Consider the following 26889-nt stretch of genomic DNA (forward strand, 5'->3'; position numbering starts at 1 on the left):
AAACGCAAATCAAAACCACTTTGAGATACCAACTCACACCAGTTAGAATGGCGATCATTAAAAAATCTGGAGACAATAGATGCTGGGGAGGATGTGGAGAAATAGGAATGCTTTCACACTGTTGGTGGGAGTGTAAATTAATTCAACCATTGTGGAAGACAGTGTGGTGATTCCTCAAGGACCTAGAAATAGCAATACTATTTGATCCAGCAATTCCATTACTGGGTATATACCCAAAGAATTAGAAATTGTTCTAGTATAAAGGCATGCGCACATATGTTCACTGCGGCACTCTTTACAATAGCAAAGACCTGGAACCAACCCAAATGTTCATCATTGATAGACTGGATAAAGAAAATGTGGCACATATACACCATGGAATACTATGCAGCCATAAAAAATTATGAGTTCATGCCCTTCGTAGCAACATGGATGAATCTGGAAATCATCATTATCAGCAAACTGACACAAGAACAGAAAACAAAACACCGTATGTTATCACTCACAGGTGGGTGTTGAACAATTAGAACACATGGACAAAGGGAGGGGAGCATCACACACTGCAGTCAATTGGAGGGGGCTAAGGGAGGGATGGGGGGAGGGGAGGGTAGGGAGGGATAATGTGGAGAGAAATACCAGATATAGGTGGTGGGAGGATGAAGGCAGCAAACCACCTTGCCATGTATGTACCTATGCAACAGTTCTGCATGATCTGCACATGTACCCCAGAACCTAAATTACAATAGAGAAAAAAAAAAAAAACCTCTTTGTAATATTCAAATTAATTAACACTTTCCCCATTTCCCTTGGGGGCTTGTCTTTTGGTTATATTCTCTGGGGCATGAATCCGAAGACTCAGTTTTCCCAGGCTGCCAGCAGATGTCACTGTTGAAAATAGGTGGTCACCCTGTGTGATACCATTCCTACTGCCATGATGTGGAGACACCAGGTTATGGGGGAAGCTGTGGCTTCTAAGGGCCACAAAACCAAGAGTAATGAGCTGGTACTCGTTACATTTGCATCGCCACAGAGCTGTTATTCTTAAATCTTGTGCTCAGAACTGGAGACACTGGGTCTGAAGACTTTTCTTAGGCTCAGCTGTATGCTGTTTCCAGGCTTTGATTTTGACTTCTCATCCCTGGTTCTCCTGCCATCTATCACGGTCTATCTTGAGCTAAATTTTTAAATTTTTTGTAGAGATGAGGTCTCACTATGTTGCCCGGGCTGGTTTTGAGCTACTGGGCTTGACAAGTCTTATTCCCTTTGCTCCACGTAAGTTCCTTCGAGTGTTAAAAATGCATATTAAGTTCTAACCTTTCCCTGCTATTTGTCTCCCATCCACAGAATTAAAAGAGACTACTTAAGTAATACTTTACAGAACCCAGAAAGTTTGTCCAAAATGACTTTGGTCTCTCCCGGAAGAGTTAGAAGTTGCTGGAAACTTTTCAGTAGCAATATCTTTTGCTATTTTACCTTTTTGGCTAATATGTATAAAGATTTCTTTAGAAATATACATATACATGATCTTATCTTTTCTCATTCCTACCATATATTATTATTTTATCTCATCTCGTTCATAATATAACTATGAATACGCTTTGAGATGAAAAGAGGTATTTTTTTGTTGTTCCTCTTTCACTTCTTCAAGAAGAGCTGCTAGCCAGGCATGATGGGGCATGCACCTGTAGTCCCAACTACTCAGGAGGCTGAGACTGGAGTATTGCTTGAGCTCGGAAGTTCAGTGCTGTAGTGAGCTATGATCATGCCACTGCATTGCTGCTTTGGTGTCAGAGCAAGATTTTGTCTCTTAAAAAAAAAAAAAGAAGAAGTAGAACTACTAAGTGAGGTTCAGCCAGGACTTAGCTATGTGTTTTCATGAGGCCCAGTATAGAATGAAAATGTAGAGCCCCTTGTTAGAAAATTATTAAGAATTTCAAGAGGTCACATAAGAGCATTAAATTAAGCATGGCTTCTTCAAAGCTCAGCTCTCTGTATGACCGCAAAATCTACATGCCTATGCAGTGGTCCTAAGCAGAGCTGACCGAGATCACACAGAGCACTCTCATTTTTATTCACGAAGGACCTGGGTTTCTTCTAATGACTAGAGTTATATGTAATCTACATCTGGGGTATCTTGCCTCCCAAGGCTGTTCCATCACAGCAACATGAAATTTCACATTTCAAAAGAACAGACAAAAAGGTAGGCCTTTAAACATATGAGTAGCTTTAAAGCAGTGGCATCTGAGAAGATTTTGGCATAATCATGTGAATTATTTACAAAGATAATAATTATGCTCAATTTCTCCAGATCTAAGAGGATTCATAAGATATGTACTTTTACTCACATTTATGCAAAGAAAAAAGAGGAAGGCAAAGGGAAGGCCTCAGTGACTAGCATTTGAGACAAAATATACACTGACTGTCTCCGATCTTTCTGAAATGATGAAGGACACATATCATTTTTTCTGCTTGAATCAGAGATCCCATCCATGTGAGGTTGAGATCAGGCTCCTTAGGACCCTCCATAACACAGGGGCTCAGATTTGTTTTCACAGCCTTTATGTAATAGCAGACCTAGAGCCTTAAATGCTGTAGGTGATAAAAACAGGTAAGCCGAGACTCCTGGGAGGATGAAGGAGTGATTTAAGCTCATTGAGTTGTTAAGCTTTTGAACAACAAGGATTTTGTTTTTGTTTCTGTTTTTTTTTCACTTTCAGATTCAATGCCCTTAAGACTAATTGTTAAGTTATAAATCAGCACAATTCACATAGTTTGAGTCTTCCGGTTCTATGTAAACATTCAGAGTATTTAGAGAAGAAGCAAAGAAAAAAGTTCCTCCAGTAAAGAGTTAACAATGGAATCTTCTGCAATGCGAGAAGTATGTGGAAGACGTAGGATATGAAACAAAGATCTGTGTTTTCTCTTCCTTGAGGTTTTCTTAAGAAATAAATTGCCACCCCAATAATGCAGTAGATTGCTGGTGCATTGGGTCTTGCTTTTTGAATTTTGGTCATGTTTACAGAGAATGTGTAGGCATGTGGAAGACTGGAGATGGAGCAGGACTTAATATGAATTTGTAATAAAAGGCAGTCATTTTAATATGTGAATGAAATAACATGCTGCCTTCTGGCAGAGTAACATGTTTACTGGGAAGAATACTTAGAATCCTGGAAAAGGTTACCTTCTTGTAAGTGGCTGAACAAATTATTTATCACTGTCTTAAGTATTTCAACTGTCTTAAGTATTAAAATAGCTACCTGGCCTTTTCCTTACAATCCCATTTCCTCTCTTTCTTAGGAGAAATCTTTTCTAGTCAATGTATCCTTGAATGTGGTGATTATTAGCAACAAGGAAGGAAAACAGGAAGGAAGGAAAGAGGGAGGGAAAGTAGCTTTTGATAGTGTGCTACGAATCAGGCATTATGCTAAGGTTATTCCTAAGGCTATTCATATTACATGTTACACTATTCATTTAATATGTTAAGAGTCATTAACATTAAATATTTGATAGAAATTGAACAATGGAAAGAAATCAATAGTTTGGGTAAGGGCAAAATAATTCAAGGAAATGAGAAATAATGATTAGCTGGCGGAAAGACATAGTGAATGAAGTCCATTGAGTCTTAAAAGTGATTACTACAGCAGAGGAAATTTATTTACTAATGAAGCATTAATCAAATGTAAAGATGAGGCAAAATTAAAAGCGATCACATCAGAAATATCAGAAAATTCTTCCTCTTTCCTACCCCTAAAAAAAGAAAAAATAATAATAATAAATTAGAAAAAATAGAAAATTCTTTATCATTGTGGTCATGGTCCCGCAGTTTGATCATTTTCTCAGGCAATATAGAAAACACTTATATTTTAACAATTTAGTAGAATAAAGTTTATGCTTTATTCATAAGCGGAATGGGCAAATGATTCATTATGTTACAAATCTTCATTTTTTTTTTTATGTCTGAGCTTCTTTTAGAAACTTAATAGTAATGGCAAAAAGATCTGTCTTTCCATTTAACTCTATGACAATCCATCCATGTATCTAAGGATGCTTACATTAACAGGCTTAAAAATATAGAAAAAGTGACCCTTGAAAACTGTAGCCTTTAAAATACTACTTTTGCATTTAGCTTTCCATAGATATGAAAGATATGGTTATTGAAAGGTTTAAACTGATTATAGATGTCACATACAAGAACTATGTCAAATAAATTATGGGGGCTATAATATTTAAATGGAATTAAAATTATTATTTGATGAATTTATCAAATAATCGTCTGATATACCTCTCTATACTTTGTGGCATGCGTATGAGGAATTCATATGTGAATGTAGACATCATATTATGTGTTTCAAAGAACTTAAGTACTAAGTTAATTGTGTAATTAAAGTTTCTGACTGTTAAAAGGAAAATTAGTCAAGCCCTGCAGTCTATGATTTTAGACTTAGAAGGATTCAGCATGATTTTAACAACAGTGGGATGGCAGGATGATTAATAATATCCAAGTCATTAAGCCAGGAACACAAAGAAGTTTGCAAACAATTGAATCTTAAAATGTACTGTAGTTGGAACAGGAAACCAAACACCATAGGTTCTCATTCATAAGTAGGAGCTGAACAAAGAGAACACACGGACACAGGGAGGGGAACATCACACACCAGGGCCTGTCGGGGGTGGGGGAGGGGGTGGCGGGAGGCAAGGGGAGGAAGAACATTAGGACAAATACCTAACATATGTGGAGATTAAAGCCTAGGTGGGTTGATAGGTGCAGCAAACCACCGTGGCACATGCATACCTATGTAACAAACCTGCACGTTCTGCACATGTATCTTAGAACTTAAAGTAAAAGAAAATACTATTGTGAAAAGGCCTTTAGCACAAGAATGTTGTATGTGTATTAAAAGGACATTATTTGTTACTTGTTATTTCTTTTAGCTTTTGTAAAAAATAAAGTGATTTTAAAATAAACCAACAAAATTTGCTTTGGTTCTCCTATGCTTTTAAATGAGCATACTGAAGGTGATCAGAAATCCTTTTTTCTTTTTGATAATACTGCGTTTTCTCTCAGTATTTTCTTCTGTGGTGATGCCTAACTGGTCATTAGGCAGGTAACAAAAAAGGACAAGTAGCTAAAAAACGTAGTACCGAGAGAGAGGAAAATCTTTCACTTCTCTTTTTTTCTCTCTGTGTTTTATTTTCTTCTCTTTTCTTTTTTTCTGTGACAATGTTAGGAAGAGCAAAATGCTAGATGCATATATTAGAAACCCCTATTTTTTAAATGTGTCTTTTTAAAATCATTTTCATGATTTTTAACTTTTATTTTACATTGGAGGGGTATGTGCGAAGGTTTGTTACATAGGTAAACTTGTCATGAGGGTTTGTTGTACAGATGATTTCATTACCCCACTATCAAGTTCAGTACCCAACAATTATCTTATCTGCTCCTCTCCCTCCTGCTGCCCTCCTCCACCAAGTAGATCCCAGTGTCTGTCCTTTCCTTCTTTGTGTTCATAAGTTCTCATCATTTAGCTTCCGCATATAAGTGAGAGCATGCAGTATTTGGTTAGAAACCCCAATTTTAGCTGCTAAAAATGAATATAGTTAAAGAAATGGTTGTACACATTTTAGACAAATCTGGAAAAAACTGTTCTGATGACACTCTTTCATGAATAAGTCAGCTGTCTCTGTAAACAGCGTTTAGGATGTGGGCAGAGACCTCAAATGCATTTTGGTACTGTTTCTATTTTGTGGTATGCAATCACCTAGGTAAGAGGTGTGAAGATCTTTAGTTCTATTGCTCAAATATGTCCGGTCACACATCAGGCGATTCGTTCTCTGCAAGTGGGGACAAGGCCTGCAAGGAGAAAGAATGCGGAGGAGAAAACTGCCTTGGACTCACCACTTGGCATTGGTTGGAGAAAGCTTTTAATTTCAGATCTGTACTCACTTTCTTTTAGCTCATTTGATTAATTTAAAAAATCATTATCCAAATTTGGGAAGAAAGTGGGAAATCTCTTTAGGCTAATGTTGGCTAAGAACACTTTTCCTATCCAGGAACGATAATGAAACTAGAAAGGCTTTTTTCTCTCATTCTATTCTCCCCTCCCCATGTTTTCTCTGCTGTATTTTAGGGGTCCCTGAGAATTCCTTTTAGAAGGTCTCAGAACACGTACAGCTGTATGCCTTTTCTTTATTCTACATTCCATGTAGAACAGGACTTTTCTCTTCTGTTCAAATTCTACTCACCCATTGAGACCCAGATCAAAAGTTGTATCCTCGCTGCAACATTCCTGTGTAGCCCAACCTAAAACTATCCCGTCCACTTTTGACCTTTGATTGTACATTTTGCCTGGATCTCTTTTTGGTCAGGTAATAACCATTGCTGCTTTCATCTGCAGTGCAGAATCATTTAGGGTTTTTTTTTTTTTTTTTTTTTGTTTTTTTTTAGACAGAGTCTCACTCTGCTGCCCAGGCTGGAGTGCAGTGGCCTAATCTCAGCTCACTGCAACCTCTGCCTCTCGGGTTCAAGCGATTCTCCTGCCTCAGCTTCCCGAGTAGCTGGTACTACAGGCACCCACCAGTACATTTGGCTAGTTTTTGTGTTTTTAGTAGAGACAAGGTTTCACCATCTTGGCCAGGCTGATCTTGAACTCCTGTCCTTGTGATCCGCCCACCTCAGCCTCCCAAAGTGCTGGGATTACAGGCATAAGCCACCGTGCTTGACCAGAATCATTTAGGTTTTAAGTGTTGATGGGCTTTGTCTCTTCAGCTGCGTTGTAGAATCTCTGCTGTCAGGGTTTATCTTCATGCTTTCTTCTTCCTTTCCTTGTATCTTGCATATTGTGGGCATTCAAGAAAACTGTCTTGCTCTATTTGTGATGTGCTCTTATAAGGGTTGAGAATTTATTGGTTTATCTCTTGGTAACTGATAAGTCTGATATGCATGAGGTCGCTGAAGGCCAAAGGCATTTCTGCAATAATGAGTTATGCTTTGCATATAGACAGTTCTTTTTTTCTTAACTTACCTTTTAAAAAGAAAGTCATTGTAATTTATGAACATGTTACATTTCAAATATATATTAAAGAATTACATGCAGATTTTAATATGCAAAATGAGCATTCTGGGCCAACTCAAGGAGGGCATGTGCTTAATTTTCTTGTAGTGGAGATGGCTTGCTTTCTAAAAGCTCTCTAGCCCTCTGCTCATTTGTGTGGCCGCCACATGGAAAGTTGTCAGGCTGTCATTGCACGGGGCTCTGAGAAGGTGCACTTGCTTGTCACAAAGAACTGAGGGTTTGTCCAGCTTTGGCAGCTTTGGTCTCCGCCACCTCTGACTTAGCTGCTCTGGCTGATGTGATGCTTGCTAAGACTTACTTCATGATTTGCTGAAGAGATTGACTCTACCAGATAATTAGGGATCATTAAATGATTCTTCCCCCTTAAAACAACATTGGCATGAATAAAACAAACAAAGCACAGTGAAAATAATAGAACACATGAATGAAACTATTTTCAAATAGTAACCTCCTGATCTCATAGATAATAGACCACAATCAAATCAAATCTGATTATATATTTCCAACTCCTTGGAGGAAGAAGTGCATGTGTTGTCTGATAAATATCTATTCTTCCCCCACACAGGAAGATGAATAAGAGTTATCTCAATCATTTGTTTTTTTCTTCTTTTAAATTTCAAAGCCTGGCATAAAGTAAGAGTTTCCTAAATGTTGGTAGCATAGAGGAAAGTATGGAGTAAATAACGTTGGGTTTTTTTTTTTTTTTAATTGAGATGGAGTCTCACTCTGTCTCCCAAGCTGGAATGCAGTGGCAAGATCTTGGCTCACTGCAACCCCCACCTCCCGGGTTCCAGCAATTCTCCTACCTCAGCTTGCTGATCATCCTGGCTAATTTTTGTATTTTTAGTAGAGATGGGGTTTCACCATGTTGGCCAGGATGGTCTCAAACTCATGACCTTAGGTGATCCACCCACCTCGGCCTCCCAAAGTTCTGGGATTACAGGCGTGAGCCACCGTGCCCGGCTAATAATGATCTTTTAAGCCAATTAGGTCAGAATTCTAAAAAATTACAAATAAAGTTTAAAATAAATGAATGGTAAAGATCATGAGTAATATTGCAGCATAAATTATCTTCCTGGATTCTTCTCCGTCTTTCTTGAGTTTTTCTGTGAAAGCATGTATAAAACATAGACTGTTTGATTTATATTCTGACAAAATTCTACCTGTTCTTTTTTGTTTTTGAAGGAAATATTCAATTGCTCTGAATATGGAAATAGATCTTGCCCAGAAAATGAAAGGTCTCCGGGTGTCCGAGTGGCCATGTATTCATTAATGGTAGGAGCCATATTCATCACAATATTTGGCAATCTTGCCATGATAATTTCCATTTCCTACTTCAAGCAGCTTCACACATCAACCAACTTCCTCATGCTCTCCATGGCCATCACCGATTTCCTCCTGGGATTCACCATCATGCCATATAGTATGATCAGATCGGTGGAGAATTGCTGGTATTTTGGGCTTACATTTTGCAAGATTCATTATGGTTTTGACCTGATGCTTAGCATAACGTCCATTTTCCATCTTTGCTCAGTGGCCATTGATAGATTTTATGCTATCTGTTACCCATTACACTATTCCACCAGAATAACTATTCCAGTCATTAAAAGACTGCTACTTCTCTGCTGGTCGGTCCCTGGAGCATTTGCCTTCGGGGTGGTCTTCTCGGAGGCCTATGCAGATGGAATAGAGGACTATGAGATCTTGGTTGCTTGCTCCAATTCCTGCCCAGTGATGTTCAACAAGCTATGGGGGACCACCTTGTTTATGGCAGGTTTCTTCACTCCTGGGTCTGTGATGGTGGGGATTTATGGCAAAATTTTTGCAGTATCCAGGAAACATGCTCGTGCCATCAATAACTTGCCAGAAAATCAAAATAATCAAGTGAAGAAAGACAAAAAAGCTGCCAAAACTTTAGGAATAGTGATGGGTGTTTTCTTACTATGTTGGTTTCCTTGTTTCTTCACAATTTTATTGGATCCCTTTTTGAACTTCTCTACTCCTGTAGTTTTGTTTGATGCCTTGACATGGTTTGGCTATTTTAACTCCACATGTAATCCCTTAATATATGGCTTCTTCTATCCCTGGTTTCGCAGAGCACTGAAGTACATTTTGCTAGGTAAAATTTTCAGCTCACGTTTCCATAATACAAATTTGTGTATACAAAAAGAAAGTGAGTAGATTTATTCTGCATGAATAAATTGAAGCAAAAAGACTAGAACTTAGAAGAATGAAGTTGTTTAAAATGTGCGTTTGTGTGCATGTGTGTATTATTTTAGCTACCATAGAAAATTCTTGGTTTCTAAGATAAAAAAAAAAAAAAAAGGAAGCTTCTCTTTGAGCCAAAAATCACTCCAATAGTTTTCAGAATTCTTTACACACTCATTACTTCCTGGTAGAGAGAAAACAAAAGAAAATGAGAAAAGTAAAGAGGACATGGGGAAAAGCCAGAGATGGAAAGGGTAAGACAATAGCTTTTATAATGTTCAAAAGGGGTCAAAACATAGACTGAGCTTGGGAACTGCTTGCACTTCTCCCCACCACAGACGCTTTGTGTGATATTCCCATTCATTTTTGTTCCTCAGTGTCTTATCAGATGTACTTTGAAACATCAACAACTAAAAACGATAGGTAAGTAAATATAGAAATAGCAATTTCAAAAACCCATATTTTTCCAGGAATCAGTTATGTGTTAGCTGAGAGTTAAGGCTGTACTAGATTCTGCTGTTGTGAGAACAAACGTTTCTTAAGTAAAAGAAGAAATAGCAAGCTGAGTAACTGGGGCCACGGGCTCCAGGAGGGTTTTCGTTCAGGAGCCATTTTAATCACAACAGATAATTTCCGTGTTACTTGCAGCAGAACTCTGTTCAGTGTCTTCCTTTCCTCTGTAGGCTCATCCACATTCTGTATTGCTATTTGGTGTTCTGGTGTTTAATAAATGTGAAATACCTACTAAAAAAGTTTTGTTTTGAATCTATCATTCTTTTTTGCTTGATATTTATCTTTTTTTTTTTTTTTTTTTTTTTGGAGATGGAGTCTCTCTCTGTCACCCAGGCTGGAGTGCCGTGGCATGATCTCGGCTCACTGCAACCTCTGCCTTCCAGCGGGTTCAAGCAATTCTCTTAGCTTCCCAAGTAGCTGAAACTACAGGCATCTGCCACCAAGCCCGGCTAATTTTTGTGTTTTTATTAGAGACAGGGTTTCACCATATTGGTCAGTCTGGTCTCAAACTCCTGACCTCATGATCCACCTGCCTTGGCCACCCAAAGTGCTAGGATTACAGGCGTAAGCCACTGCACCTGGCCTATACAAATGTTTTTTAATAACAGAGGAGTGGGAGGGAGAAATAAAGAAGAAAATTATTAACTCTAGGTTGAGAATCATTAATAACTGATGGGCTGTGACCAGTGATGTGTTGCTGTAAGTTCAAGGCTGGACTCTAAAACAACAGTCCTAATTTGTAGAATTTGATGATTTCCATGGTATATAAATTTAATAAGTCTTCCCTTATAAGTGATTTCAACCTATAAATGTAATTCAATTGGCTTTCAAAAGTCGTGAAAAGTTAACAAAATATTTTTGAAAATAATCACAGGTAGTTCCAGTACACCACTGGCTGCAAACAACATTTTTAATGAAAAACAAATTAGAATGGAAGAAAATAGGTAATATCAAAATACATTGCTTGCACCGAGACTAAGTACAGCCTCATGAAGTTTTATTTTCAGGTATGTCTCTGTGTATGTGTGTGTGTGTATATGTTTATATATGGTAGTAAACTGTGTTTCACTGAAATATTCCTTGTTTAATTTCTTCATTTACATTATAGCAATGAAAATTGTGAGTTTTCAAGAAGGGAGTGGTTATATCAGGTGCAGTTGTGAAAGCAAATTTGTCAGTGCCTTTTCAATGAATTTTTACGTTGCAAAATGTAATCACCCTGCTGTGTTCTAGTGAGGATGACAGAGCAGTTGAGCATCCTCTATGCTTGCTGCCTTCCACCGTTCACTCTGCCTTCATTTCCCAGGATTAGTAAAGTCATGTCCTTCAATATCCAGAATTTTATAGTAAGCTACAGATGAGAAAACTGAGCCTGGGGGATTTAGTGTTTTACCCTGGGTTACACAACCAGTTATAAGCACAGGACTAGAGCCCAGCTCTCTTGACTTCTTATTCTGTGTTATTATTTACTGAACTTTTTTTTTTTTTTCCAGATTTGTGACATTTTAACTGGGTGGTTGTTGTTGTTGTTGTTGTTGTTGTTACGGAGTTTTCGCTCTTGTTGCCCAGGCTGGAGTGCAATGGCGCGATCTCGGCTCACCGCAACCTCCGCCTCCTGGGTTCAGGCAATTCTCCTGCCTCAGCCTCCTGAGTAGCTGGGATTACAGGCACGTGCCACCATACCCAGCTAATTTTTTATATTTTTAGTAGAGACAGGGTTTCACCATGTTGACCAGGATGGTCTCGATCTCTCGACCTCGTGATCCACCCGCCTCAGCCTCCCAAAGTGCTGGGATTACAGGCTTGAGCCACCGCGCCCGGCTAACTGGATTTTTTTTTAAACAAAGATTTTAAAATTCAAACTTGCACAAATCACTGAAGTAAAAATAAAAATAATCACTGAAGTAAGAATAAAAACTCTCTCCCACCCCAATATCTTCTCATTCAGGAATCAATGCCAGGAATCAATACGTTCAGGAATCAAAGTGTAAACAGAAACCTTTGCTGATTCAGGCAATTATTCCTGCCTTGGATATTAGCCAACATTTAATTGAGGCTGCATGTCTGTGTATTTTCAATATATAGAAACTTTTTGTACCTAATCTTTCTAGAATGATCATGAAATCACATATAAAATTGTCTTTTATTTGGAAAAAAAAAAACTGAGCCATTAAAAACAAATAGGTTATTTCAATATCCCTTAAGAAAATTAAAAGAGCAAAAGAGCAACCCCACTGGGGATCCGCAGTTAGTACCTGTCGGGAAGCTTATGGATCTGAGTTTTCTACTCCAATTCTCTTGACAGCAGAAGCAAACTTATATATGAATCAGATATCTTGATCCTCTGCATTAAACTTTCCGGAATTTCCTGATATCATACCTGCAAAGCCACCAGAAGAGGGTCAATGATTCACAACTAACTTTTCAGGAAAGGAAAGGTATTGGGTCCTTCAAAAGAATTGGAAATGTTCTATTATTTTTAAATTATTGCTGATTTATTCTCTTCTTCAAAATAATTGAATAGTGATAGTTGCATTTTATAAAGAATCCGAAATTGTTGAAATGGGTTGCACCTGAGAAGATAGGTTTGAACTAAAATATAATTATTATAATATTCTGGTGAAAGAAAGGTCTTAAATTTTCCATCAAAATTCATTTGACAAATTTGGTAAATTTCTATATAGTGGCATATAAAATACTTTTGCAAAGTATAAGAACTATGCAAGACATGATTCAGTAAATATAGTTAGGTATTTCAACGATACTAAAATGTACTTTCCTCTTCGGCATTATATGTCAATAATAAAAATACTTGTTACATACTACTTAAATCCGATACTAAGTATTTTATTTTTATATCCTCTTGCAAGCAGTATTTACTTCTTAAATAAAGATAAGATATTCACTTGTTTTCTGTTTCTCAAAACTATTCCCCCATTTCAGATACAAGGAGTGCACAAACTGAAAATGCAGTCTCTCTAGAACAGTTCTTCTCAAATTCAGTGGGCATAAAAATAATGTAGGTATCTTGCCAATGTGTACAGAGGGTTTATTAGCTATCTTATAACTAGCATTTGCCATTTTCCTAGTATTTTAATCTTTCCCATACCACATGTCTCTAATACCATGAGACAAGATGCCTGCCCATTAACTATGTTTTCGTGATATGTTAGCATGAACTTCTTTCCACTTAATTCAACAAGCAGTTACTGGTAACCTGCCATGTATATGGCTCTGTGTTAAATGTTGCAAGGGTTAGCAGATTAATTGGATGTTGTCTCACTTCTCAAGTAATTTACAGTTAGGAGAAGGTAGTGTACTAGAAGAAGAAAACACAGGTATTTGAAATCGTGGTCACCTGCAAGATAAGGGAGTGGAACTACCTATCCGGAGAACTTCGGCCAGCCTGATGGCCTATAGTTAGATTAAATTCAACTGAGAGAGTCTTCTGGATGGAAATGATATTGGTGCTGAGCCCTGAAGAGGTCAGAGATGAAGGAATGGCAACTGAATGGAGGAAAGGGAGTTGTCCCAAGCATTGGAGTGGGCACTTACATGACACCATAGGGACTACAATGGCTAAAGGTGGCTGAAGTATTGCAAACTGAAGGGAGAACAGGCTGCAGCCAGGGTTTTCCGGAAAACACAGGCTGAAAAGACACACTTATCACATACATGCAAGACCGTGCTCTGTTGTTCTAGCGGTCGATGTGTGTTTTCCCAGACTCTTTTCCGTTTAGCTACCAAAAAAAAGCAAACATAGTCTTGGTGAAAGATTTATTTAGAGTAATTCCTCTTGCCCACCTGTCTACCAGTGGATTCTCTGATATTTTGTTTTAGTTGAGATTCTTCTCTTCTGCTAGTTTTTGCATAATGCTATGGTTTATAGCTAATTATAACACAAATATTTCCGTTTTCATTTTCACTCTCCTTCCTTCCCTTTCTCTCTGAAATACAAGTTGCTCTTCCTGTTCTCTGTGTGTATTTTCTGTCAATTAAAATGCTTTTCCTATTCCCAGCTATTTTTTAGAAGAAAATATTTTCAAGGCATCATCTCTGCCCATTGCCAAGTGCCATGTGCTTTTGTAAGACTTACTGGTGAACTGTGAGTGATTTAGGATAAATACATCATTTATATGATAGATAATATGTTTACTTTTTGACATTAGGATGTATAAACTACTATATATCATTATAAAGCAGATTTATAAGAGAAATATTTGCCTTCTGGTTATCTTCAGTTTTAATGCTACCTTTGAGTATAGTCTACTTATTGTAAATCCTGAAATGGCTTCATTATATACATTCATAATATTCATTATGGTTTATATTAGAGAATTAACCAGAAAAAATCAATATTATGGATTTCTATAAATGTCAAATTCTTATTTACTTTTTCTATAATAGCACACACCCCATGTATACATTTGTAATAAGATGCTAGTCCAAATTATTAAAATTACTCATGAAATTGTGCTGTTACCCTGTTGTCTTCATTTTAACAAGTTTAATAAAAATTAGCAGAAATCTCCTCTTTAGTTGAAATTTGCTTTTAGACTAAGAATAATTCTGAAAGTTATAAAAATGGAATGTATGTTTGAGAGTTTGTGGCTTAAGATCAGTTTTTAATGAATTATATAAAAATTAGCATAATTTTCTGACCTATAGCAAGAGAAATAATTGCTAGTGTTAGCTCTAGGTCCTAAAGAATAAAGAGAGGCAATGAGGAGTGGAGGACTATAGTGGACAGAAACATATCCTCAATGTCATTTTTAACCAAAGAAAAGCACACACATTTATTTATTATAAATTTTGCATGACACAGGAGACTTCAAAAATGAATACTGCCTCAAAACAGGAAAAACTGTGTATTTATTTTTTTCTTTTTTGAGACAGAGTCTCCCTCTGCCGCCAGGCTGCAGTACAGTGGTACGATCTCGCCTCACTGCAATCTCCGCCTCCCAGGTTCTAGCAATTCTCCTGCCTCAGTCTCCTGAGTAGCCAGGATTACAGGTGCATACCACCATGCCCAGCTGATTTTCATATTTTTAGTAGAGACAGGGTTTCATCATGTTGGCCAGGATGGTCTCGATCGCCTGACCTCATGATCCACCCACCTTGGCCTCCCAAAGTGCTGGGATTACAGGCATGAGCCACCATGCCCCAGCTGAAACTGTGTATTTTTGTCAACAGTCATGCAAAAATATGACAAAAGGATATGATGTAATAGTAATAAACTGAGGGCTAACTTAACAAGGCCTATTTGTTAGATTCCTCTTGGTGTCGCTGTGTGACATTCTTTTCCTCCAAATATAGGACATGAGAGGGTCTTATGGCCTATTTTAGGAGAAGACTAGATCATTCTTTTAGGATCTGCCTCAGGGAATACGTTGGAGAAGGTCAGAGTAACTTGCTTCTACTATTTCTTCAAATACCAAGGTGCCATATTTTGGGGTACCCTATCCTGAACCCCATCAACTTTTCCTTTAAAAATTTTTTAATTACTGTGGATACATAATAGTTGTACATATTAATAGGGTACCTGTGAGGTTTTGATACAGGCAAACAATGTGTAATGATAAAATCAGAGTAAGTGGAGTATCCATTATCTCAAGCATTTATTATTTCTTTTATGTGAGGAATATTCCAATTCTATTCTTTTAGTTATATTAATGTAATTATCAACTATAATCACCCTAATGTGCTAGTTAGTACTAGATTGTATTCATTCTAACTGTATTTTTGTATCCATTAACCATTTCCTCTTTATGCCCCTCTCCCCATTATCCCTTTCAGCCTCGGATAACCATCATGCTACTCCCTATCCCCGTGAATTCAATGCTTTTTTTGTTTATAGCTCCCTAAATAAGTGAGAACATGAAATATTTGTCTTTCTATGCCTGGGCACTACAATTAACACAATGTCCTGGAGTTACACTCACGCTTTTGCAAATGACAAGATTTCATTCTTTTTTATGGCTATTTAACCAGGGTGGGAGCCATGGTTATCACTGTTTTTGGAAACTTGGTTATAATGGTTTCCATATCACATTTTAAACAGCTTCACTCTCCCACATGTTTTCTGATCCTCTCCATGGCAACCATGGAGGTGGGCCTGCTTTTCTGTGGCCCACCAAGCAGACTCTGCTTTGTTTTAGGCACAGTGTCAAGCTTCTCTTGAGGCCGCTAGGGAATGGCTTTTCAGGGTGATGTGTATTCCAAAGCCAATAGCAAAGCACACATGACAATGTATTGGAAGTTTTTGTTTATGCAATTTTTCCTCCCTCCTTTATTCAGCCCACAGTGACCAAAAGGAGTCATGTGAGATTTGAGTAACTGGGTCTGTGAGTATAGAATTTGTAATCCTTATGAGTCTCTCAGGGATGGAACATGTGACATGGCTTCAATGGTTAGAATCTCAGAGAAGCTGCAAGACTTAAGAAACACAGGGAAGGAGGGCCGGGCGCGGTGGCTCACGCCTGTAATCCCAGCACTTTGGGAGGCCGAGGCGGGTGGATCACGAGGTCGAGAGATCGAGACCATCCTGGTCAACATGGTGAAACCCCATCTCTACTAAAAATACAAAAATTAGCTGGGCATGGTGGTGCATGCCTGTAGTCCCAGCTACTAGGGAGGCTGAGGCAGGAGAATTGCCTGAACCCAGGAGGCAGAGGTTGCGGTGAGCCGAGATCACGCCATTGCAGTCCAGCCTGGGTAACAAGAGCGAAACTCCGTCTCAAAAAAAAAAAAAGAAAGAAACACAGGGAAGGAGAATGAAGAGTAGAAGAGAGGAGAGGAGGGCAGAGGGTAGGACAAGAAGAGCATGTAGCAAACAAAGAAGCTATGAAGCATTGACCCAGGTGCATGGTTTAACCTATAGCCACATGGTTGTTGAAAGCCATGTAGAAAAGCCATGTTTCATGGTACTGCATGCTTCAGCAGCAATAGGCCATTTATAAAAACATTTGCACACTGTTCACGAAGATTTCAAATTATCAAAAGAATGCCTAAAGAAAAACTTTGGTATTTCACTTGGCTTTGGTGTATTACATATTTTTTATGATGCAAGAGATGTTAGCAGCCATATTCAGAAGAGTTTCTAGGAATGTGGCTGCTCAAAGTGAATGTTGACCAAAAATTCTTGAAAATCTCCCAATTCTTTACCAGGAATAAATCAGACAATAGATATTTCTATTTCATCCATCTGTCCAACATAGATGGATAGATGGATGAAATAGAATTAAACAGAATAACACAGGAAAGAATAAACAGTTGAAAATTTTCATTCTTCTAATGCAGCAAGTAACTCAGAGAGCAAACACAGTTAATATAATTTAAAATATTTAAATAAATTACAATTGAAGTGAATTAATAATAACAGATAACTTTGAAAACTCTTGTACTATTAGGAGCTGAAATTCACTGGAATCATTTTAAGAAGAGAAGAAACAGTGACTCATCCTCCTGGAAGGGAATTTCAAGCGATAAAGCACCATGGATCTAACTTATATTCCCGAAGACCTATCCAGTTGTCCAAAATTTGGAAATAAATCCTGTCCTCCCATCAACCGCTCTTTTCATGTCCGGGTGATAATGTATTCGGTTATGACTGGAGCCACGGTTATCACTATTTTCGGCAACTTGGTTATAATGGTTTCCATATCGCATTTCAGACAGCTTCACTCTCCCACCAACTGTCTGATCCTCTCCATGGCAACCACGGACTTTCTGCTGGGTTTTGTCATTATGCCATACAGCATGGTGAGATCAGTGGAGAGCTGCTGGTACTTTGGGGATGGCTTTTGTAAATTCCACACAAGCTTTGACATGATGCTCAGCCTGACCTCCATTTTTCACCTCTGTTCCATTGCTATGGACCGATTTTGTGCTGTGTGTTACCCTTTACATTACACGACCACAATGACAAGCTCCACCATAAAGCGACTGCTGGCATTTTGCTGGTCAGTCCCTGCTCTTTTTTCTTTTGGTTTAGTTCTATCTGAGGCCAATGTTTCCGGCATGCAGAGCTATAAGATACTTGTTGCTTGCTTCAATTTCTGTGCCCTTGCTTTCAACAAATTTTGGGGGACAATATTGTTCACTATGTGTTTCTTTACCCCTGGCTCCATCATGGTTGGTATTTATGGCAAAATCTTTATTGTTTCCAAACAGCATGCTCGAGCCATCAGCCATATGCCTGAAAGCACAAAGGGGGAAGTGAAAAAACACCTATCCAAGAAAAAGGACAGGAAAGCAGCAAAGACCCTGGGTATAGTAATGGGGGTGTTTCTAGCTTGCTGGTTGCCTTGTTTTCTTGCTGTTCTGATTGACCCGTACCTAGACTACTCCACTCCCATAATAGTACTGGATCTTTTAGTGTGGCTCGGGTACTTCAACTCTACTTGCAACCCTCTTATTCATGGCTTCTTTTATCCATGGTTTCAGAAAGCCCTCAAGTACATAGTGTCAGGAAAAATATTTTGCTCCCATTCAACAACTGCAAATTTGTTTCCTGAAGCACATTAATAAAAAGCCGTTACAAAAGTGAATAGAATATTGCAAATGAGGTTGTTATTATTTTGACTTGCAGCACATACCTTAAATCCCCAGATCACTACAAACAATACTATTAAATTTCAGTAATCTAGGTAAGTGTACTAAAACCTACACAAGAGGTACATTCACTACCTTTGACCAGTAAATCAATTACTTGTTAATTTGTTAATTGTTAACTCACTTCCAATCCACACTCACCGCTGACTGGTGGGGAAAATGTTCAAAAGAAATATAAAATATAGTTCAGAATAGGCTGGCCTAAATTTACATACATGAGACAATTAAAAAACAATATAAGAAGTTTTTAAAAAGTGTTAGTGACTTTGGCTCCTATCTGATACCACTCTAGGAATTCAGGAAAAGGAAAATTGTGTGGCCTGTGGGTCCATGAAGAAAGTGTGCATTAAGGTTGGCCTTTATTGTCAACTGCCCGTCTTATCATTTGTCTTGGGAGAATCATTAACCATCATTTTATAAATTATTCAGTTATTTTCTGATATCTTTAGGCTCTCTACAAAGACTTTTCCATAGAAGAACCAGGTTGATTATGAATTACCATATGCAATTTGAGCTTTTTTGCCTTTGTGATTATTTACTTTGTGGTTTACATTTGAAATGACTTTCTGATTCCTGTTTCTCTAGCATCTTAATCCTCATGATATGTCTCCATGATTGGCCAGCAATCACAAGACCTCTCCCTGTACAAACTGGATTAAGGAGCTCTCCTGCTCAGGGTTTCAGATGACAGTTTACCATTGGAAAGTACCTGCAGGAGATCAGCTGGTGGAAGGAGCGTGAAATCGGATGCTTCTCCCAGGCAACCCTTCTGCCGCGTTGCTCTGGGGCTGGTTGTGTTCCTCTAGGAAAGGCCACCCGAGCCCCTCTGCATGCAGTCATCCTCTCCGAATTCCCTTGACTGCCTCCTTCCCCTGCACTTCTGGTCTAGCTGGAGTGGTGGTTCCTTGCTATTGCTGCCCCTGGATACGAGACTGCTTTTTGCTGGTTTCCTCAAACACTGCTGACACCACACCCTAGTAAATAGTCCTTCATTAACCTCTCCTCAATCACCCAGGTTGACTCTGCCATCTGTTTCCTGTTGGAACTGATGAAGGTAGCTTTTCATTGCTCTCAGATAAAGTTCTGAAATTCATCCCAAAGGCTTCAAGTTTTGCACGTACGCAACTTGGTCTTGTTTGTCCTTCCACATCAAATCCCTCCTCCCTGCCGCACACGCCTCTAAAGGAATCACTGTCCCTGAGTCATTCACCCCATTTACCCTATGTGGGAGGCTAGTAACCAGCCTCTTGCATTTGGCTAATTCCTCATTTTATTTTTAATATCAGTTTGTCAGTTTGAGTTTTCTGTGTTCTTTCTGTGTATAGAAAAGATATGTTGGCCAGGCACGGTGGCTTAACCCGTAATTCCAATACTTTGGGAGGCTGAGGCGGGCAGATCATGAGATTAGTAGATCAAGGCCATGCTGTTCAACATGGTGAAACCCCATCTCGACTAAAAATACAAAAATTAGCTGGGCGTGGTGGTGCACACCTGTAGTCCCAGCTACTTGGGAGACTGCAGCAGGAGAATCACCTGAACCAGGGAAGCAGAGGTTGCAGTAAGCAGAGATTTTGCCACTGCACTCCAGCCTGGGCGACAGAGCAAGACAAAAAAAAAAAAAAAAAAAAGAAAAGAAAAGAAAAGATACTTCAAGGTAATTTTGGCTTTTGTAACTAATAATATTTCATTTATAGAATAATATTGAAAAATCTAGCTCTTCTAAAATTTTACTTAACATGTAACTTTTATTTAACTTATAACTTATAAACAGAAGTTATTCTGTATGTAAATTTAGCAACTTTTAACACCTTTTAAGTGGCAGTTACAGACTAGTGAATTGAATTCCCTTAGTATTTTATTTGAATTTATTAAATTAAAACACTCAAGTTCTCTTATTGATGATTTAATTATTAGACACATAAAATCTTCTATAATACTTATATTATAAACTTAATGACTTACAAATACAGTGAATTTGAAGATTCCTAAAACTATAATATCTTTCATAAACATATTAAACTTCTCTTGTGCCTTTCAACTTAAAAATTATGTCTAGATCAATTATTTAATAACACATTCTAAGTGGTAATCACAGTTATTGTAAATATTTTAACAATTAAATTCTCTTAAACATTATCAATATTATATATGCTAATTTGAATTTTGGTTGTTTTACATACTATCACATATTAGAGGTTCATTTCATGTCAGTAAACATAGACCAGACAAATTTTTTGAAAAGTCTACAGAAGATTCTATTATTTGGAAGTATCCTAATTTATTTAACTAATTTATTTAACTACCCTACTGTTTCTGATCTTTTGCTACAACAAATAATGTTACAATAAATATCCACAAACATATTTCTTTATGGGAATGCATTAGTAAATTCTGTGGTTGTTGGTTTCTTTCGATATGTATTGCATTCAATCCCAGAAGCACGTCCTCACCATATCTAATTGAAAAAGACATTAATAAAAATACAAGCAGTTTTAAAAAGCAATACAAGATGCTTGCATTATATCACTGCTTCTTCTGTGATTGAATGCAATACATATTTCTTGCTGCCCACCAAGGGAGATATAGCACAGAACGCAATGGTAAACCAGGATTAAACTCCGTCCTCTAGCTATCTGCATTCTGATGAGAGAAAATAAAACATGTGGACAAATGAACCTATGCTTTGCAAGGCTTTTGGTCAATAAAGTAAAAGAAATGTTATTTAAATCATTTGAATTTTGCATTTTATTCAGATGTATTTGTTATTTAGTGTATGAGAAAAAATCCTATTAAAAATTCAAGCCTTCAGTTTATGAGTACCTGTTAGTCTGGTTGGTGTGCTTTTTCCTTTCTTTCCTTGTCTCTCTCCCTTCCTTCCTTCCTTCTTCCTTCCTTCCTTCTTCCTTCCTTCCTTCCTTCTTCCTTCTCTCTCTCTCTTTTTTTTTTTTTTTTTTTTTTTACTTTACCCTTTATTTACTTTGTTCTTTTACCTGTATTCTATATTACTTTCTTCTTCTTTGGGGATGAGCAGTTAAGAGTGGTTTACTTGTATGGTAATCACAAGAAAAGACCATGCCTTTTTCATGTCCAAAGCATGTAACTTTTTTTCCTTTTACAAATTAACCTGTGTTGTTCCTACTTTTAGAAATCATGAAATCCTGGAATTCCAGGAGTCATTTTATTCTCCATGGAGCTCCAGCATTGCTGTCAGAGCAGCTCCTCCTGGTGGCCGACTGGTGAGTTCAGAGCTTGTGCATTAAGCTGTCAGGCTGGGAGAGAATTGAGGAGTCATCTTCATGCAAAATCATTTTATTTAGCCAAATACCGTTGAAACATTTGAGTTCTTTCCTGGACCTGGACCTGGTCAAATATGTAAAGCCATTAATAGATCTTCTCCCTCAAGCAAGGCATGTAAATGTTCACATTATTCTCAAACTGTAAACTATAATGAACCAGCTCCTTATGGAAAATAATTTAAGCAACAACAATAATAATAATAATAATTTGCCTCTATAAGAGGACTCTTTCCAAGCTCCCGAGGAACCAGCTGTATCCGGGTAGCATCCTTACCTCAGAAGTCAGAACACATTCTGAGGGGCCCCTGTTCTGTGCTTCTAGGTTCTGATAATCCAACCACTACTTCTTTCCCCAGTCTAGAGGGGTAGATGCCTTCTACAGTTACTATTAGTAGTGACCTCAGCAGGGTTTGTTTTGGTTTATTTCTTGTTTGTTTACAAATGCTGTTTGCTCTTTAAGTTTTCAAATGTATTTTAAAATAATTTTCTAAATTAATTTATTTCTGTTGAAATAAAAATTATTTCTTTCTACTCTCTTGACTGGCCCCTGACTAAAGCAATACAAATTTATAAAAAATATACTATGAAGTAATTAGGACAGAAATTTGGAAAGAAAAGTTTGACAAACCAAAATGAGTACATAAAGGAAATCCAACATTTTCCAGCCATCCCCATTCACAAAGGCATTTAATTTCATGGAGAATATCCTAAGAGGATATAATAAAGTTAGTCCTTACTAGCTGATTTAAATATGAATAATTTGTTTCTATTTCTATAAGAACAAGCTTTGGGTTGGGTGCAGTGGTGGCTCATGCCTGTAATCCCAGCACTTCGGTAGGCTGAGGCAGGCGGATCACCTGAGGTCAGGAGTTCGAGACCAGCATAGCCAACATGGTGAAACTGAAATGCTGTCTCTACTAAAAATACAAAAACTAGCTGGGCATGGTGTTGGGCACCTGTAATCTCAGCTACTTGGAGGCTGAGGCAGGAGAATTGCTTGAGCCTGGGATGCGGAGGTTGCGGTGAGCCAAGATCATGCCACTGCACTCCAGCCTGGGCAACAGAGAGGGACTATGTCAAAAAATACATAAATAAAAATAAAAAAGCTTTTCTGTTCTCCAAAGTGTTGTGTATTATTTAAGCAAAACAACTTTGTAGTGTTGATGAATAATAAAATTATCAATGGAAACTCCTTGAAGCTTAGTGCCTGAAATTATGGCACACTAAAAGAAATGTCTTCCCCAGTAATCATGAAAATACCTTCATGGTGATGAAGAGTCCTTTTTTCATCCAAGTATGTTGAAACATTGTTTTGCATTTAGCTTTGGCTAGGACCTTTATCCGAAAAATTATCAACTTAAAAGAACTGCAGTGTAAAGGAATATCACTGACTTGTGCATGGCAGGAAAAAGAAAAGATATAAATGAATTAAACTTTCACTAGAGATTAAAGACTTCATGGAATGAATGCATCAGCTAGCATTTGGTAATAAGTGGATGGAGCATGGGTTGGATTTCAACTAAATTTTCTTTTTCCTGCCGGGCACGGTGGCTCAAGCCTGTAATCCCAGCACTTTGGGAGGCCGAGGCGGGTGGATCACGAGGTCAAGAGATCAAGACCATCCTGGCCAACATGGTGAAACCCCGTCTCTTCTAAAACTACAAAAAATTAGCTGGGCATGGTGGCACGTGCCTGTAATCCCAGCTACTCAGGAGGATGAGGCAGGAGAATTGCCTGTAAGGCTAGTCTGTGATGTCCCTCTGAGGTCACAGCAATGTTTGCACGAACTGATGCTCCCTCTGAGGGCCATTTCTCTGGTGACTCAGTATAATCTCTTGCTGGCAGCACACTGAAGGTTGTGAAAAGACACGCTTGTCAAAAGCAGGACAAAGGACACTGCCCCAAGAGGCATATTTTAGGCATAAATACTGATAACAGCACAGCCTGCTAGGAGCCTACCTATAAGAGTATGGCCCCAAGTTTCTAGGAAGTGAGCAGGGCAGACAACAAGAGCACACAGTGCAGATTTCCTTGGTAAGAAACTATAGCATAGTGGATAACTCACCTTTCAATGGTGTTAATTTCACCAACCTAATTAGCCAAATTTTGACAAGCCGAAGGAGAATATTAGGACAGAAAAAAATCAGATAGGTTTATTTTCTTTGTTTGCTATTTTTGCATGTTGAAAGATATCCCTCTTAAAATACTGAACCATAAAAATAAATCTGGGTCATCTTTTTTAAATTACCGAGATTTGAAAGAAACAATGAAAGGAAGACCCATGGCAAATCTTTCTTAAATCTCATTTACCAATAATTTCCCTTACCTGTGCCACAATCGTATGGGTGAGATCTATCAAAGTAAGATAAAATCGTTATTTTTGTGAAAATGGCTGCAGAAGTAGAGTATTTAGGCTACGTAACCAGAAGGGAAAAATCATGCCTGATAAAGCAGATATGATATGTCCTCTCCTAGTATTTTCCATTTATTTACAATGCATTGCTGAACTAGTTGAGCTATATTTCCTCTTTCTTATTTGAGGGAAATACATATACACTAATATACCTTCAGGGTTCTAGTACTGGAGAAAAAAATTAATCCATAAATACCCTTTTCCTTGAAATGCCTATAATTATTTACATTTTCAAAATTATTTCAGAGTTCTTGTTTATGCTTTATTAGTCTACAGTCTTCTTTCTTAAAGAACTACATTTGAACTAAAAAACTATGCAATTCTTGCTCTTCTCTCCAGAATTGTCAGTAAATGTTTCTTTCTACTTCCTAGAAGAAATAACTAATAATTTCCATAGGTGGTTGTTTGCAATGCTGTAATTAATTTAGCCCTTTGTTGCTTATGATTGGGAAAATGTTACTGTTAAAAAAGAGAAAAAGTTACAATAATATTCCATGATAAAAGTGAGATGCCATAAAGCGTTTAAGTTTATTTTATTTGTTTTTTTTAAAAAATACCGTATCTCTTTTCTGAAGGTGAATCTCCAAAGAAAAGGAATCTCTATTCTGTTAAGTTTTAAATAATAAACAAAACTACAACTTGATTTAATTTCATAATCATTTCCCTTTAGCGAATCAGCAAGCCAGCAGTCATATTTGCATTTAGTTGCTTGTTTTCCTAACTTTTTGCCAAGACTTAAGATAGGAGTTTGAAATTATTCTTATCTTTGACATTACCTTAACAATTAACCCATGTAATAATTTTTAAAATATATGTGTGTCTTACCCTATCTTCTTGTCTTAATCTCACACTTAAATATTTAACCATTTCCCTAGTATGTGCAACTGTAATATATGAGTGATACTGTTAATTTCTAGAAATTGTTTCCTGCCATGTTTTTCAAATAAATAAATAATTCACTTTACAAACCGAGGAGGTTAAACTATATTCTTTCAGTGATTAGGTTTTCAAACATGGAATTTAAAATTTTTAAAACTATATAATGAAATATACAGTTTTGTACGGGCAATGTTCTATTTGAATATATAATGGCAAATGCTGAAGTGACTTTGTACTTATTAGCTATCTTAAAGATTGATTTTTAAAAGAATTGAGGAAAAGTTTTTAAATCACAAATGCAAAGGAGATAAAGAGCAAGCTAAATTTAGCTTATTAAATAAAGTGTTCGATATTAAGATTCGATAATTTGCAGACTTTTAGAGCTTTGGAAGCAAAGTGGCAAGGAATCAAACAATGTATGCTGTGTATTCTGATTGCTAGTCTGCACTTATAAAGGAGCTGAACACATCTTTGTTCTTCTTACATTTTATTTTCCTATGGCTTGGTTTTTCAAATACAACTTAATTGTTTAACATGTGACTGGTATTTTTTTTTAATCTCTAAAGAAAAAAATTGAGAAATCAAGCTACCATATCCAGAGCAAATAAAATATGTCATAAAGTTAGCATTTCAAATAATACACAGATATTGGAAAAAATTGCTAAGCTATTATAGCAAATAGTGAAAATGGTATTTTTAAAGATGCTTGTATTTTTATTAATGTCTTTTTCAATTAAATCCAGTGAGGTTGTGTTTGTGGGTTCATTTTCCCAAAAGACCACTGAGTTTTTAGCCTATTCTCAGGCCAGAGTCCATTTTGACTGGCCTTAGATCGCTTCGGTTCCCAGAATTACACATCCAGTTCTGGCACTGGAAAAACAAATCCAACCATGTCATACTCTGGGTGGGTCAGTCCCATTATTTTCATATTATAAGGGCAACAGCACTAATTATACAAAATGATAGATTAAACAATGAGCATTGACACATATCACATTTGTTACAGATATAAGACAAAAACAGTGGGCGAGGACTTCAATTTGAATTTGAATTCATGAATACAGCTGCTAAATGAAAGAAGATAAGCCACAGATTTGTAGAATCTGTTATTTGTGGATTTTTTCTTTATATTTTTGATTATTCATATATAACTTTGTGATCCTTAGTATATTTTTAGTTTGCCATAATAGAGCTCAAACTCTAAAAACTATGTCGTTCTCCGCATTGGAGAGAGAAATGTTTCCTTAATTGAATAGCATGTCGTAAGTGGCAAGATGGAAAGCATTATTGGCAAATGCCCACATATAAAATTAAAAAAGAAGCATCAGCATAATCTTCAGATCATAATTATTGTCAGGCTAAACATTAAATAATAGTTCACAGTTTTTGGTCATCCTTGAGGGGCTTTTATTGTTTAAAAAATGTCCAATGTAAGTGGGACAAGAAAATCTCAATCTGCCTACGGATTTGGAATCCTGAGTGAGGTTAATATTAGGGCAACTGGAACATGCATTCACCTTATTACTGAGAGGATGATGACCTAATAGCAATGACCTAATAGCAATCCAGTTTTCTTTAGTCCCTTCCTATTCAAGGAGTGGTCCTTGGACTGACAACACTGGCATCTTCTGAGAGCTTGGATGCAGACTCTCAGCCCTACCCCAGAATAAGAATGAATGTTTTTAAAGAGATTCCTAGGTGACGTGTATGCATGCAACGTTTTGGGAAGCAGAGCTCCTGGTCAGTAGGGAATTTGTAGTTGGATTGTACATGCAGGCTTAGTTTGGCGTCTGAAAAAAGCTGTGCTGCTGGTGATTTGTATTGCTTTACTGTGTCTTTCTTACACAGAACTGAGAGGAACGCAGCACTTTTGAACAAGATTCATAGCACCCAT

At 37.4% G+C, this 26889-nt stretch overlaps 3 protein-coding genes across 3 annotated transcripts in view; all 3 read left to right on the forward strand.

The window, feature by feature from the left end:
- Positions 1 to 2152: 2152 nt before the first annotated feature.
- Positions 2153 to 9254, forward strand: TAAR2 (trace amine-associated receptor 2). The gene is made up of 2 exons (XM_003932445.3): positions 2153 to 2200; positions 8259 to 9254. Exon 2 carries the CDS (start codon positions 8334 to 8336, stop codon positions 9252 to 9254), a length of 921 nt encoding a protein of 306 aa, XP_003932494.1. The 5' UTR covers positions 2153 to 2200; positions 8259 to 8333.
- A 402-nt stretch (positions 9255 to 9656) lies between these two features.
- Positions 9657 to 26889, forward strand: part of TAAR5 (trace amine associated receptor 5) — a 30405-nt gene continuing 13172 nt past the window's right edge. Inside the window, exons 1-3 of the mRNA XM_039467706.2 lie at positions 9657 to 9704; positions 17204 to 17381; positions 17967 to 18063. The gene's annotated coding sequence lies outside the window, so the exon portion shown is untranslated. The remainder of the gene's footprint in view (positions 9705 to 17203; positions 17382 to 17966; positions 18064 to 26889) is intronic.
- Positions 17263 to 18342, forward strand: TAAR3 (trace amine-associated receptor 3). Its single transcript, XM_010343015.3, has one exon. The coding sequence runs from the start codon at positions 17289 to 17291 to the stop codon at positions 18318 to 18320; it is 1032 nt and encodes a 343-aa protein (XP_010341317.1). The 5' UTR covers positions 17263 to 17288; the 3' UTR covers positions 18321 to 18342.

This window comes from Saimiri boliviensis, chromosome 4 (genome assembly GCF_048565385.1).
Source record: "Saimiri boliviensis isolate mSaiBol1 chromosome 4, mSaiBol1.pri, whole genome shotgun sequence".
Classification (NCBI taxonomy): domain Eukaryota; kingdom Metazoa; phylum Chordata; class Mammalia; order Primates; family Cebidae; genus Saimiri; species Saimiri boliviensis.